This window comes from Nicotiana tomentosiformis, chromosome 1 (assembly GCF_000390325.3).
Source record: "Nicotiana tomentosiformis chromosome 1, ASM39032v3, whole genome shotgun sequence".
NCBI classification, from domain to species: Eukaryota; Viridiplantae; Streptophyta; class Magnoliopsida; order Solanales; family Solanaceae; genus Nicotiana; species Nicotiana tomentosiformis.
Window position 1 is genome coordinate 87,702,771 of NC_090812.1, and position 15,446 is coordinate 87,718,216.

Consider the following 15,446-nt stretch of genomic DNA (forward strand, 5'->3'; position numbering starts at 1 on the left):
CTTTGAAGAATAAGTAATGAAATGAGCCGACTTGGTCAACCTATTCAGAATCACCCGTACTGTATCTAACTTCCTCCGAGTCAGTGGAAGTTTTTTCCCCATTTTTTTCATTGGCTTCATTTTCAATGTAAACTCAGATACATGGGTGTTCAATTTGTTGAAAAATTTGTTCGATCCAGAATATTAAATTTTTCTTATTTTTAAAAATTTGTTGATAAAGGATAAATCTCGAGGGGTGCACAGTTTGAAACTCCTGACAACGTAACTAGATATCATCTTTCTTAAAAGCTACTGGTTTTATTAAAGCCAAATAAAACTAAAACAAATAAAACAGGAAAAAGAGAAACAACTAGGAACGGGATTCACATGATATATATCTAACGAAGAAATGAAAAAAAATGCTAGTAGTATTCTTGTCTTCATACGGCTAGCGCCAAAAAACTGATTGAGAGACGTGGTCCAACAAAGAAGAAAACGGGCTTGCAAACCAAGTGGCTCTTGCTCTTATTACTAGTTCCCCGCTCTGCTTCACAAAAAATATCTCAAATTTATAGTATCTCTCTGATCAAGCTTCAATGGCTGCATTAAGTTCAGTTTCAGTAGCGCACGTATCATTTTCCATATCTAACCCTCAAATCCCAAGAAGTTACAGACGTTTGCCTACTTTATTTGCATCAGCATCAGCATCAACTACACCTTCCCACGAATCATCTTCATCCACACAAAGTGGGAGTGTATTATCCTCAACTAATTCTCCACCAAAAGTGCCCTTTGTTGAGTCCTCTAAAACCCCGGATAATGGATTCAACTATGCTTTGGCAAATCCTAATGGAAACCCAGTTGTTAGATTTGTTCAGCACACAGAATCAACAATTGAAAGGGTACAAATTTGATCTTTTTGCTCTTTCTTGATAGTACTTACTATTATTAATATCTGTTTGTTTATTTGCTATCTAATTCTTGAGGATTAGAGGGTGCTGTGATTTTTAACTCTTTTTGGGTGTATTAATATGGGGTTTCTAAGTCTATATGCTCATCAATAGGATTGTAACCACAAAGATTCATTAATAAAATTATTTTTCTTCATATAAAAAGAAGAAGTCTATATGCTCAAAGATAGAATAACTACAAGATGACTTAAAATGGTGCCGGGCTTCCAAGCATGTTGGTGTGTTCAACCAGAAATAAATCTTGAGGATTGGAAAATGATATGATTTATTCTATTCTTTTGGGTGCTATCAAGAATTGACACTGAGTTCTAATATTGATATCTGTTCAATATGAGTAGGAATTGGTATATGCTGCATATATCTAATGCTCACTGCTTATTTATATTTGAGCAGGCAATATTTGACTTTCGTTTTCTAGCATTCCTTGCTATCGGAGGCTCATTGGCTGGTTCGCTGCTCTGCTTCCTCAATGTAATTCCTTTTCCAACCATCCCTTATTTTTCAATGTGAAGTATGAAAATATATAAAAACCATATACTATAGGTGTTTAACTGGTAAAATTGCTGCCATGTGACCAGTAGGTCACGGGTTCGAGCCGTGGAAACAGCCTCTTGCAGAAATGTAGGGTAAGGCTGCATACAATAGACTCTTATGGTCCGGCCCTTCCCCGGACCCCGCGCATAGCGGGAGCTTAGTGCACCGGGCTGCCCTTTTTTTTTATAGGTGGTTAAATTTTATATCTTAGTACTTCCTGGGGAAATTTATGACAGAAAGACTTGTGTTGAAGGCTGTAATTAACACACAAACTTCGATTGTTTTAGTGCATTTATTGTTTTTTAGACCATATATAATGGCTTAGACCGACAAGATGTTGGTTCATAGATCTTATATGATTTGACATGCTTTAGGGTGATTGGGTATGTGAAACTTATTGCTTTGATCAACTCCAGGAATTCTTTTTAATTTAGTGTATGATGAAAATGGCCTGTTGAGAATCAGACTAACATTAATCCATTGTAATTCTTGATCAGTTATCATACACTTGCATTGATAGAAAACATAGTATCTACGGGAGTCAGTTATTCCTGCCGAAGTCCTATACGTGCTCATTCTCTTGCATTTCAAATTTTAGTCTATCACTAGCTTATAATACCAATTCGTCAAATAACGAAGTTGCAGATTCAATAAACTGTTTATCCTTCATCTGGTGTGCAACTCTATCTTAACCTCTACGCTATCAGTTAATTCTTTGTCTATAGTTTACTAGGTGCAATATAGTTATCCTCAGCTAATTATTTGTTTAGGTACATTATTTTAGTCAAAGTCTTTCTCTAGTGCTTTAAGGCACAAAACATTGATTTTGGTTCATGCGCTTAATCCTTTTAATACATATAATCATGACATCACATAAGAGGTAATACCATTTTTACGGGTTCTATCAGTTGTTTTAGCAGTTAAATTCTCTTTTGTAGGGTTGTGTCTACATTATTGACGCTTACAAGGTTTATTGGACGAGCTGTGTCAAGGGAATTCACACAGGACAAATGGTTCTGCGTTTGGTTGAAGCTATAGGTGAGTTTCTGCATGATCTTGATTTTTTCAAGATCATCATGCTTGTAATCAAAAAATTGTAGAAGAGCACCTCAGTGTAGGCGACACATTCAATGATTGCATTTCAACATATCTTTTAATCAACCATCTTTTGATAACCGCTGGCCCTTTGGAATTATTTTTGCATCGCAGTTCGCAGTAAATGTGTTATCACATTCTAATCTGCCTTGGTAGATTTCCTTAACATTAGAGTTGCTGCCATTTTATCTGGATTACTCTCAGTCTTCTAGCTTAGTTTCAATTTCTAGTGGAAGATTATATGCAAAATTTATCAGTCAAGATAAGCTGATCAACACTGTAGAACTGTATAAGATATTCATCTGAAACATCACCTAGAAGCTGAGTAGAAAATCCTTTTCTCTTTAAAGTGAGCCATCTTTGGTGCTTCAATATACAACTTGTTATTCTATTCTTTGTTCCAAGCTTTGTTGGTGTACACTTGGACTTACTTCGCTCTGTTGCACTGTAATTTCCTCTGGTGGTCTTGTAAATCATTAGTGAAGTTGCTCCCTTTCAGTGAACTGCTCTTGAAGTCATAGCCTAGTCATATAAAGGTTGTGCCTATTGTGAAAGAATACTTAGTTGTCGCTTGTATGGGAGTTGCAGAATTTCTATCTAAAATGTCAATTTGAGTGATATAATACCTCATTGTTTACATCTAAACGCATAATATCTTCTTTTTATGTTCCTGATTTTACTATCCTTGTAATGCAGATGTTTATCTTGCTGGGACCGTGATGTTCATATTTGGGATGGGCTTATACGGATTGTTTATCACTAATGTCTCTGCTAATGTGGATCCAACTGCCGACCGTGCCCTCAAGCACTCTTCCTTGTTTGGGATGTTTGCTCTGAAGGTAGTCGCACTCTGGATCTTCTTGACTTACATATTTCTGTTTGCCAATCTTAACTGTTCATATACTTCCACTATACATTGTTGCTTTCTTCGTAAACTTAAGTGGATTCAACTATTCAATCCTGTTTGATTACTTGAGAATGGAAATTGTAGATGGCAAAAATGATGGTGATCTTTCAAAAGGAAAATTACTTTATTTGGAAGAGAGTTGTTTAAGCTCGAATTGCATTCATGTCACATGATCTAATATGGTGCACTTCTCAACCATAATGTATTAAGAAACAAGGTTTTACAAAATAGGTTTTAGTCTAATTGTAGCTTCATGTATCAATGAATCCCAGAGTTCTGATGGGATAGATGCCAATGAATCTCTGAGATCATTTTTGAACTTATATAAGCTCTTATGGTACAGCCAAATGAAACTCCTAAAGGTTCATTGTATCATCTATTCCTGCTAGCAGTCTGCTGAAGATTGTGGTACTCTCACGACTACAATAAATTCTGAATATCCCCCAGAAGACTAATATAAGAGGTATTGAAGATTTAATTAGATTGCTGAAGATTGTAGTAATCATAAAAAGCATAAGTTTCACGAAGCGAGTAATATTCTTTCTCTTGTACCTAATTACTGTTTTGACCCTTTAAATGTGCATTAGAGATTTGAAAGTCTAGTCCAGTTTGTGATTGAAGGAAAAATGTTGCTGTAACATGTAAACTTGTGAAGATGACTGCATCTTGCATACATCAACCATGAAACATGTGCAATTGTGGGTATAGAGTTTTCTGTTTTGTTCTCTTGTTTGAATCAGTTGATGGTGCCATGTAGGAGAGGCCAAAATGGATGAAGATCAGTTCACTTGATGAACTGAAAACCAAAGTGGGACATGTAATTGTCATGATTCTTCTTGTCAAGATGTTCGAGAGGAGCAAAATGGTCACTATAGCCACTGGTACTGATCTATTGAGCTACTCAGTGTGTATCTTTTTATCTTCTGCTTCCTTGTATATTCTCCATAATCTGCACAAGGAGTAGCACTTGACATGTACCGAACTGATGAGCATGTATAGCCAAGTAATCAAATTTTTTAAGCTAGCATTAAAAAAAATTTCCTCAAAAGTCAAAACCTTGGTTTATTGCTATGGACTTGTGGAGGAAAGAATGCTTCTCTCTTCCTCTCATATAGTTCAACAGTGTTCACTAAAAGTTATTCCAGCATCTAACATTTACCATAGATAAAAAAAGAAACAAAATAATGAGCTTCCTACATCCAACAAGAAGCAAGCCTGTATAATACAGTATTGTTGCGACACTTTCCTCTACTGTGTCAACGAGGTATTGATATTCAAATACAGGGACCTTTTCATTAACCAGTGTGCTGAATAGCCTATCGCGAAAATTAGTTGGCAAAGAATAAGAAGGAAAATTTACACAAGTGATATTGTAATTCACTGTCCACCCTCCCAAGACAGGGAAAATCGCCCATATAAAGTTAATAACCTGTAACTAACATATCTTTTTGGGTAACATTTTTCAATTAGACACCATTTTCTTCATTTGGCCAAAGAATTCACGGTTACAAATTTGTATGCAACTACATTCAACATGGACGTGAGTTACAAATTTACAGCTTATCTGGGAAGCAAAAAGGAAAAACTGCCAAAAATATTAAAAATTTTAATTGCGTCTGCCGGGAGTCGAACCCGGGTCTATTGCTTGGAAGGCAATTATCCTAACCGTTGGACTACAAACGCTTGTTTTTGTAAAAGGCATTTTGCTGTTTTGTTAAGAAGCAGAAAAGAGCTGTCCACAAATTCAGAATGTAGGTTCAACAACAACAACAACGACCCAGTGAAATCCCACTAGTGGAGTGTGGGGAGGTTAGTGTGTACGCAGACCTTACCTCTACCCCAAAGGGATAGAGAGGCTGTTTCCGATAGACTCTCGGCTCAAGAAGATGAAAAGATGACGAAAAGAGATAATATATCAGTACCATCAATAAAAACCATAGAAAAAAAATAACAACATCATAAGAACCAGAAAATAGATGAAAAGCAAAATAATAACCGATAGATAAAACCCGACACCAAGAGAAATGAAAGAGTGGTGTGAAGTCAAAATGTAGGTCCAGTTGCCTTAAAAATTCAGAAAAATATCATATGATTGAATGATGTATGCACGTTGGTTAGGCGTTGATTTCACAACAAGAAGGTATTGTATTAGACATAGGTGTCTATGTTTAGGAATTCTAAATGAGTAAATGTAGCACTAAAAAAGGGGGATAAAGAGAAACAACTAGGAACGGTATTCACATGGTATATTATATATACCTAATAAGAAATGTGTTAATATTGTCTTTTTTTGAGAGATATAAGCGCCAAAGGCTGATTAAGAGCCTGTTTGGCTAAGCTTTTGGGAGGCTAAAATTATTTTTTTGTCAAAAAAAATATTTTTTGGAAAATTTAAGGTGTTTGGCCAAAATGAAAAAGTACTTTTGAATAGAAGCAGAATTAATTTTTCTGCTTTTGGGGAGAAGCTACAAATTTTGGCTTCTTCCAAGAAGCAGAAGCAGAAAATTAATTTGTCCAAAACAAAAATAACTTTACAAAATAATTATATTTTTCAAATTATCCTTCATTAATTTAACATTTTTCTTTTCCTTTTCCTCTTTCTTTTTATTTCTACTATACAATTCTTTTTTCTTTTTTTTTAATCATATTTTTATTCTCTTTCTCCTATTCCTACGAGTAGATTTTAAACTTATATTAAATAATATATTTTGGTATATTTAAATTATCATGTAAACAATAAGTAATACTAAACACTCAATGTTATTGCTTTGGAATAATTATATTTTATATTGATTGAAATTTTTAATTTATATTTTTATTTTACATTTTATATTTTAATTGAGTTCTTTTATAATAAATGTTTAAATTTATTTTTTTTTTCTTAATAGTATTAATCACAAATTGAACCTTTATTGTCTTTTTCGTAATTTGATAGTTAAAAATATTTTTTAAAAGATTGGTCAAACATAAAATAATGACGAATTATAAAAGAATTTTTTTAAAAAAACACTTTTTAACAAAAATACATCTTTTTGGCGACTTGGCCAAAGGAAACGGGTCCAACAAAGAAAACGGGACAAGGAACCAAGTGGCTCTTACTCTTACTACTTACTACTACGCGCCAAAGCCTGATTGAGAAACGCGGTTCAAACTCTTCTTCACAAAAGTAGCTCAGTTTAATTATCTCTGTGATCAACTTCAATGGCTTTATTAAGTTCAGTTTCAGTAGCGCACGTATCATTTTCCATCTCTAACCTTCAAGTTCCAAGAAATTACAGACGCTTGCCTATTTTACTAGCTTCATCATCAGCTACGCCTTCTCACGAATCATCTTCATCCACACAAAGTGGGAATGTATTATCCTCAACTAATTCTCCACCAAAAGTGCCCTTTGTTGAGTCTTCTAAAACCCCGGATGACGGGTTCAACTATGCTTTGGCAAATCCTAATGGAAACCCAGTTGTTAGATTTGTTCAGCACACTGAATCAACTATTGAAAGGGTACTTAGTACTAATATTTGTTTGTTTATTTGCTGTTTAATTCTTGAGGATTAGAGGATGCTGTGGTTTTTAATTCTTTTTGGGTGGTCTGAAGAATTAATACAGAGCTATAGTATTATTATGAGGTTTTAAGTCTGTTCTCTCAAAGACAGAATCACTATACTAGATTGCTTGAATTGGTGACCGGGCTTACAAAACATATTAGTGCGTTAACCAGAAGCTAATTCTTGAGGTTTGGGGTGGAGAGTGATATGGTTTGTGTTGTTCTATCCTTTGGGGTGGTATCAAAAATTGATAATGAGCCGAGTTTTAATATTGATATCTGTTTAATATGAGTGGAAAATTGATGCTTCATATTATCTATTGCTCACTGCTTATTTATATTTGAGCAGGCGATATTTGACTTTCGTTTTCTGGCACTCCTTGCTATTGGAGGTTCATTGGCTGGTTCTCTGCTCTGCTTCCTCAATGTAATCCTTTTTTAAGCATCCCTTATTTTTTTCAATGTTAAGTGCGAAATATATGGATATCATATGCTATAGGTGGTGAATGTTTATATCTTTGTGTTTCCTGGTTAAATTTATGACGGCAAGACTTCTTTTTAAGGCTGTAACTAAGGCATGAACTTGTATACTTTAGTGCACTTGTTGTTTCCAGAAAATATATAATCCATAAACTGACAAGATGTTGGTTCATAGATTTTATTTGATCTTTACATGCTAAAGGGTGATTGGGAATGTGAAACTTCTTGCTTTGAAAAACTTCAGGAGTTCTTTCTTGGATTTAGTATATGATGAAAATGGCTTGTCCAGAATCAGACTAACATTAATACTTGTAACTCTTGATCAGTTATCATACACTTGCATCAATAGAAAACATAGTATCTACCGGAGTCGGTTATTCCTAATCCATTTCCGAAGTCCTAGTCATGCTCATTTCTGTTGCATTTCAAAAATTTGTAGTCTTTCACTAGCTTATAGCACCAATATATCAAATAATGAAGTTGCAGATGTAATATACTGTTTATCCTTCATCTGTTGGGCAACTCTATCTTAACCTCTACAATCAGTTAATTCTCTGACTATAGTTGACTTAAGTGCAATATAGTTATCCTCGGCCAATTATTTATTTAGGTACTTTCGTTCTTAAAAGCCTTTCTCTAGTTTTTTAAGGCATAAAACATTGGTTTTGGTTCATACGCTTAATGCTAATCTGAATCTTATTCTTCCTTCTAATACATATCATCATTAGGAAAGGAGATAATGCCATTTTTACCCGTTGTATGAGTTGTTTATACAGTTAAATTCCCTTTTGTAGGGTTGTGTCTACATCGTTGACGCTTACAAAGTTTATTGGAGCAGCTGTGTCAAAGGAATTCACACAGGACAAATGGTTCTGCGATTGGTTGAAGCTATAGGTGAGTTTCTGAATGATCTTGATTTTTAAAAGATCATGATGCTTGTAATCAGAAAATAGTAGAAGAGCACCTCAGTGAGGGGAGACATTCGATGATTGCATTTCAATAGATCCTTAGTCACCTCTCTTTTTATGACCACTTGTCCTTTGAAATTATTTGTGCAAAATCCCAGTACATATGCTATCCCATTCTAACCTGCCTTAACAGTTTTCCTTTTCATTAGAGTTATTTGCTGCTATTTTATCTATATTACTCTCACTATTCAAGCTTAGTGTCACTTTCTAATGGAAGATTATATACAAAATTTACCAGTCGAGAATAAAGCTTATCAACACTTTAGAACTGTATGGGATATCCTGATATTTACACCAGAATCCGATATTCATCTGAAACGGCCTCTCTACCATCATAAGGTAGGGGTAAGGTCTGCGTACACTTTACCCTCCCCAGACCCCACTAGTGGGATTTCACTAGCTTTGTTTTTGTTGTTGTTGTTGTTTGAATCTGATATTCATCTGAATATCTCTCAGATGATGGATATAAATTCTTTTTCTCATCTCCCTAAAGTGAGTCATCTTTGATGCTTCAGAATACAACATGTATTCTTTCTAATGTTCCAAGATTTGTTGGTATATACTTGGACATTTATCTCTATTTAATTGAAACTCCTCTAGTTGTCTTGTAAATTATCGGTGGAGTAACTCTACCTTGGTTTGAATGCAGTGCTCTTGTATTCACGGCATTAGAGTTAGTTGCTTCTATATCATCTCGATTACTCTCGGTCTTCTAGTTTAGTGTCACTTTATAGTGGAAGATTATATGCAAAATTTATCAGACGACAAGAAAGCTTATCACACTTTAGAACTGTATGGGATATTCTGATAGTTACCCCGGAATCTGATATTCATCCGAAATATCCCCTAGAAGATGGATAGAAATTCTTTTTCTCATCTTCCTGATGTGAGTCATCTATGGTGCTTCAATATCTCTCAGACGATGGATAGAAAATCCTTTTCTTATCTCCCTTAAAGTGAGTCATCTATGGCGCTTCAGTATACGACCTGTTACTCTTTCTTTTATTCCAGGCTTTGTTGGTGAACACTTGCACTTTTATTGTAACTTCCTCTGGTTGTCCTGTAAATTATTCACGAAGTATCTTTTCCAATGGTTTCGATGCACTGCTCTTGAAGTCACGGCCTAGTTATGTAAAAATTGTGGTTGTGAAAGAATATTCAGTTGTCGCTTGCATAAAAGTTGCAGAACTTCCAACAAAAATGTCACTTTATCAGGTGTATAGTACCTCATTGTTTACCTCCAGTGTTATCTGTGAGAAAGCACGGGAGAAAATATGTTATTGATATTGGATTATAAATACAATACAAGAGGTCCCTTTTATAGCTATACACTACAAGGAGATATTACTCATTTTCCAATGTGGGACAAAACTACACTATACATATCTGTAAACTAACACTCCCCCTCAAGCCGGTGCATACACATCATATGTACCGAGCTTGTTACACATATAGCTAATACGAGAATCAGTAAGAGACTTAGTGAAAATATCTGCTAGTTGATCATTCGACTTTACAAACTTTATAACAATATCTCCTGAAAGTATTTTTTCTCTGACAAAGTGACAGTCGATCTCAATGTGTTTAGTCCTCTCATGGAACACCGGATTTGACGCAATATGAAGAGCAACTTGGTTATCCCACACTAGTTCCATCTTGCTGATTTCTCCGAACTTTAACTCCTTGAGCAACTGCTTGACCTAAACTAACTCACATGTCGCCATAGCCATGGCCCGATATTCGGCTTCGGCGCTAGATCGAGCAACTACATTCTGTTTCTTGCTCTTTCACGAGACCAAGTTACCTCCTACTAGAATACAATATCCAGACGTAGAACGTTTATCAAAAGGTGATCCTGCCCAATCAGCATCTGTGTACCCAACAATCTGCTCGTGACCTCGATCCTCGAATAGTAATCTTTTGCCTGTAGCTGACTTTATATACCGAAGAATGCGAACAACTGCATCCCAGTGACTATCACACGGAGAATTCATAAACTGACTTACAACATTCACCGGAAAAGAAATGTCAGGTCTAGTCACTGTGAGGTAATTCAATTTGCCAACCAACCTCCTATATCTCGTAGGGTCTCTAAGAGGCTCCCCTTGTCCAGGCAGAAGCTTAGCATTCGGATCCATAAGAGAGTCAATAGGTTTGCAACCTATCATTCCAGTCTCCTCAAGAATGTCTAAGGCATACTTCCGTTGTGAAATAACAATACCTGAGCTAGACTGAGCGACCTCAATACCTAGAAAATACTTCAATCTGCCCAGATCCTTAGTCTGGAAGTGCTGAAAGAGATGTTGCTTCAGATTAGTAATTCCATCCTGATCATTGCAAGTAATAACAATATCATCAACATAAACCACTAGATAAATACATAGATTAGGAGCAAAATGCCGATAAAACACAGAGTGATCAGCCTCACTACGAGTCATGCCGAACTCCTGAATAATTGTGCTGAACTTACCAAACCAAGCTCGAGGGGACTGTTTCAAACCATATGGTGACCTGCGCAATCTGCAAACACAACCATTAAACTCCCCCTGAGCAACAAAACCAGGTGGTTGCTCCATATAAACTTCTTTCTCAAGATCACCGTGGAGAAACGCATTCTTAATGTCTTACTGATAAAGAGGCCAATGACGTATAGCAGCCATGGACAAAAAGAGACGAACATATGCTACTTTAGCCACGGGAGAGAAAGTATCACTATAATCAAGCCCAAAAATTCGAGTATATCCTTTTTGCAACAAGATGAGCCTTAAGCAGATCAACCTGGCCATCCGGGCCGACTTGGACTGCATAAACCCAACGACAACCAACAACAGACTTACCTGCAGGAAGAGGAACAAGCTCCCAAGTGTCACTCGCATGTAAAGCAGACATCTCGTCAATCATAGCATGTTGCCATCCTGGATGAGATAGTGCCTCACTTGTAGACTTAGGGATAGAAACAGTGGACAAAGAAGATATAAAAGCATAATGAGGTGAAAACATGCGATGATAACTTAAACCGACATAGTGGGGATTAGGATTAAGTGTGGATTGTACACCTTTGCTGAGTGTAATTGGTTGACTAAGAGGAGACAAGTCTGCAGTATGTGCAGAATCTGATACGGGGCGTGAATCACCTAGGCCTAATGCTGGATGTGGACGAATCACCTGGGCGTGAACCTGTGAAGTATGATTGGGTTTCAAAGAAGGTAACATCAGCGGACATAAAGTACCGCTGGAGGCCAGGAGAGTAGCATCGATACCCCTTTTGTGTTCTTGAGAAACCCAGAAATACGCACTTAAGAGCACGAGGAGCTAACTTATCTGTTCCTGGAGTAAGGTTATGGACAAAACAAGTGCTTCCAAAGATACGGGGTGGAAGAGAGAACAAAGGTAAGTGGGGAAACATGACAGAGAATGGAACTTGGTTCTGGATAGCTGAAGATGCCATACCATTAATAAGATAGCAAGATGTAAGAACTGCATCCCCAAAACGCAACGGAGCATGAGATTGTATGAGTAGGGTACGAGCAGTTTCAATAAGATGTCTATTCTTTCTTTCAGCTACCCTATTTTGTTGAGATGTGTACGGACAAGATGTTTGATGAATAATCCCATGAGATTTCATAAACTGCTGAAATTGGGAAGACAAATACTTTCGGGCATTATCACTACGAAATGTGCGAATAGAAACCCCAAATTGATTTTGAATTTCAGCGTGGAAGGTCTGGAAAATAGAAAACAGCTCAGATCGATTTTTTATCAAAAATATCCAAGTGCACCTGAAATAATCATCAATGAAACTGATAAAGTAGCGGAATCCCAAGGTGGAACTGACCCGACTAGGACCCCAAACATCTGAATGGACTAAAGTAAAAGGTGACTCTGCTCGATTATCAAGACGTCGAGGGAAATGGGAGCGAGTATGCTTACCGAGCTGACATGACTCACACTCTAGAGCTGACAAGTGAAATAAACTAGATACCATTTTCTGAAGTTTTGACAAACTGGAATGTCTCAACCGTTTATGTAATAAATCTGGTGAATCAGTAACAGGACAAGTTATAGAAGGAAGACAGGATGTGAGTCCATGTGATTTAGCAAGGATAAGGTAATAAAGTCTGTTTGATTCACGCCTGGTACCAATGATCCGCCCCGTACTGCGCTCTTGTATAAAAACATGGTCATCAAGAAATAAAACAGCGCATTTAAGTGATTTGGCTAAGCGACTAACATCTATGAAATTAAAAGGACTATTGGGAACATAAAGGACAGAATCTAAAGGTAAGGAAGGAAGTGGACTTGCTTGACCTATTGTAGTTACCATGGTTTGAGACCCATTGGCCATTGTGACTTTTGGAAGAGATTGAGAATACGAAATAGTAGTGAAAAGAGATTTGTTACCAGAAATATGATCTGATGCACCTGAATCAATGACCCAAGACTCAGAGGATGAAGATTGGGAGAAACAAGTCACGCTATTACCTGTTTGAACAACAGAAGCTATCTCAGAAGATGTCTGCTTACATGCTTTGTACTGAAGGAACTCAATATAATCTGCTAAAGAAACCATCCGACTATTTAAAACATTGGTTTCCATGTCGCTACGAGATGTCTGCTTACATGCTTTGTACTGAAGGAACTCAATATAATCTGCTAAAGAAACCATCTGACTATTCAAAACATCGGTTCCCATGTCGCTACGAGATGTCTGCTTACATGTTTTGTACTGAAGGAACTCAATATAATCTGCTAAAGAAACCATCCGACTATTCAAAGTATCAGTTCCCATGTCGCTACAATTTGTAGTAGTAGGGTTAACTTGAAATAGTAGAAATAAGTAACTCCTGTGAGAAAACTGAAGAAATAGCTTGAAAAATACTGTTTACAGCAGGACCAGAACATTGTTCTGCGCCGGAAACACTGTTCACGCTAAAAACACTGTAACTCGCAGGAATCTACGGTTGCTGACGGAAAAACTCAAAGTGGTCGGAATGAAACAAAACCAGTGAGGGTAGAATCGGAATTACTAGGCAATCCTACTGTTCAACTGGAACTTTTTCAAAATCTGGCCGGACCAGTGCTCACGCGCCGGCGCGTGGGTCAGATCTCGCCGGAATTTTTATTTTCTCGTGAGGGCGCGTGAACGTGTGTTTTCCTGTGGAGTTGATTGGGGTTTGGTCGCCGAAGCCTGAGGAGTCTTGTGGTGGTGTTGGTTTTTGCACAACACCAACAGAAAGTGATTTGCTTACGGACAGCCTTCTAAGTCGCCGGAAAATTGCACGGCGAAGAGGTCTTTCTTCCCGGAAGTCGCTGGAATGATGCACAGCGACGGGTTTCTCACTAAAGCTCTGATACCATGTGAGAAAGCACGGGAGAAAATATGTTATTAATATTGGATAATAAATACAATACAAGAGGTCCATATTTATAACTATACACTACAAGGAGATATTACTTCTATTCCAATGTGGGACAAGACTACACTATACATATTTGTAAACTAACGTTATCAAAGGCGAAAAACGCAAAAAAGTTCTAAGGTCTATTAGGGCTTTAAGCGCAAATAAAGTGTGGACTTTAATGAAGAAAGGCTCAAATGGAGAAAAACTTCAAATATGTATGTGTAGTCCAAAACTAATATCAATAAGCATGAATGCCAAATATAAGGATAGAGAAATTGAAGAAAATTTACGATAAAGTAAAATATCAATTGCTTAGTGTCGCCTCTTCAGGATTACGCTCATTGGCAAGGAAAAGTATGGCTTAGAGCCTCGATGACAACACTGAAGCACCCGCTAAGCGAGGCTATGTTGAGCACTTCGCCTCGCTTTAGGGCTTAAGCGCGCCTTTGATAACACTGGTTACATCTAAACGTGTAATATCTTCTTTTTGTGTTCCTGAGTTTACTATCCTTGTAATGCAGATGTTTATCTTGCTGGGACCGTGATGTTAATATTTGGGATGGGCTTGTATGGATTGTTCATCACTAATGTCTCTCCTGATGTTCATCCAAGTCGCGATCGTGCCCTCAAGCAGTCTTCCTTGTTTGGGATGTTTGCTCTGAAGGTAGTTGCACTCTGGATCTTCATCACTTATGTATCCTATTTCTCTCTCGATTTCTTTTGCCAATTTTAACGGTCTTATACTTCCACTATATATTGTTGCTTTCTTCATAAACTTCAGTTTATTCATTCCTGTTTGATAACTGGAGATGGCAAAAATTATGGTTCTCTTTCAAAATGGATTAGAAGAGAATTGTTTAAGCTGGAATTGCTGTCATGTTACATTCTAATATGGTTCACTTTTCAATCATAATGTATTAAGAAACATGGTTTCTCTGAATATCCCTAAAAGACTAACATAAGAAGTATTAAAGAATTAATTGAACTGCTGAAAATTGTTATAGTCAGAAGAAGCATAAGTTTCATGAAAGCTAGTAACACTCTTTCTTTTGTCCTGCTACTCTTATGACCCTCTATACTAGCATTAGAGATTTGAAATTCTAGTCTAGTTTGCAAATGACCAGAAATTGGTGCTGTAACATGTAAGCTTGTGATGCGACGAATGCATCTTGTATACATCAATCATGAAACATGTATGTCTCTAGATATAGAGTTTTCCATTTCATTCTCTTGTTTAAATCACTTGTTGGTGCCATGTAGGAGAGGCCAAAATGGATGAAGATCAGTTCGCTTGATGAATTAAAAACCAAAGTGGGACATGTAATTGTCATGATCCTTCTTGTCAAGATGTTCGAGAGGAGCAAGATGGTCACTATAGCCACTGGTACTGATCTATTGAGCTACTCAGTGTGTATCTTCTTATCTTCTGCTTCCTTGTATATTCTCCATAATCTGCACAAGGAGTAATAGTTGACATGTACCATACTCATGTATGTATGTATAGCCAAGTAATCAAACTTTTGAAGCTAGTATTTAAATTTTGGGAAAAGGTTCAAATATACTATC

The 15,446-nt window shown here is 36.7% G+C and overlaps 2 protein-coding genes, 1 long non-coding RNA gene and 1 other non-coding gene across 5 annotated transcripts; 3 read left to right on the plus strand and 1 right to left on the minus strand.

The window, feature by feature from the left end:
- Positions 1–348: 348 nt before the first annotated feature.
- Positions 349–4,541, plus strand: LOC104106126 (uncharacterized). 2 transcript variants are annotated; one of them, XM_009614603.4, is made up of 5 exons: positions 349–881; positions 1,344–1,421; positions 2,423–2,522; positions 3,276–3,418; positions 4,244–4,541. In XM_009614603.4, exons 1-5 carry the CDS (start codon positions 576–578, stop codon positions 4,448–4,450), a joined length of 834 nt encoding a protein of 277 aa, XP_009612898.1. In that variant the 5' UTR covers positions 349–575; the 3' UTR covers positions 4,451–4,541. The 2 variants fall into 2 exon arrangements, with proteins under 2 accessions (XP_009612898.1, XP_009612899.1); XM_009614604.4 differs by having other exon boundaries at positions 421–881; positions 3,830–4,263.
- Positions 4,542–5,097: 556 nt separating this feature from the next.
- Positions 5,098–5,169, minus strand: TRNAG-UCC (transfer RNA glycine (anticodon UCC)). The gene has a single exon. It is a non-coding gene; the product is annotated as a tRNA-Gly (tRNA).
- A 1,411-nt stretch (positions 5,170–6,580) lies between these two features.
- LOC104106127 (uncharacterized) lies at positions 6,581–15,409 on the plus strand. Its single transcript, XM_009614605.4, has 5 exons — positions 6,581–6,987; positions 7,380–7,457; positions 8,305–8,404; positions 14,402–14,544; positions 15,141–15,409. The coding sequence occupies exons 1-5, from the start codon at positions 6,688–6,690 to the stop codon at positions 15,345–15,347; spliced, it is 828 nt and encodes a 275-aa protein (XP_009612900.1). The 5' UTR covers positions 6,581–6,687; the 3' UTR covers positions 15,348–15,409.
- LOC138900305 (uncharacterized) lies at positions 8,411–10,734 on the plus strand. Its single transcript, XR_011411439.1, has 2 exons — positions 8,411–8,974; positions 9,370–10,734. It is a non-coding gene; the product is annotated as an uncharacterized lncRNA (long non-coding RNA).
- Positions 15,410–15,446: the final 37 nt, after the last annotated feature.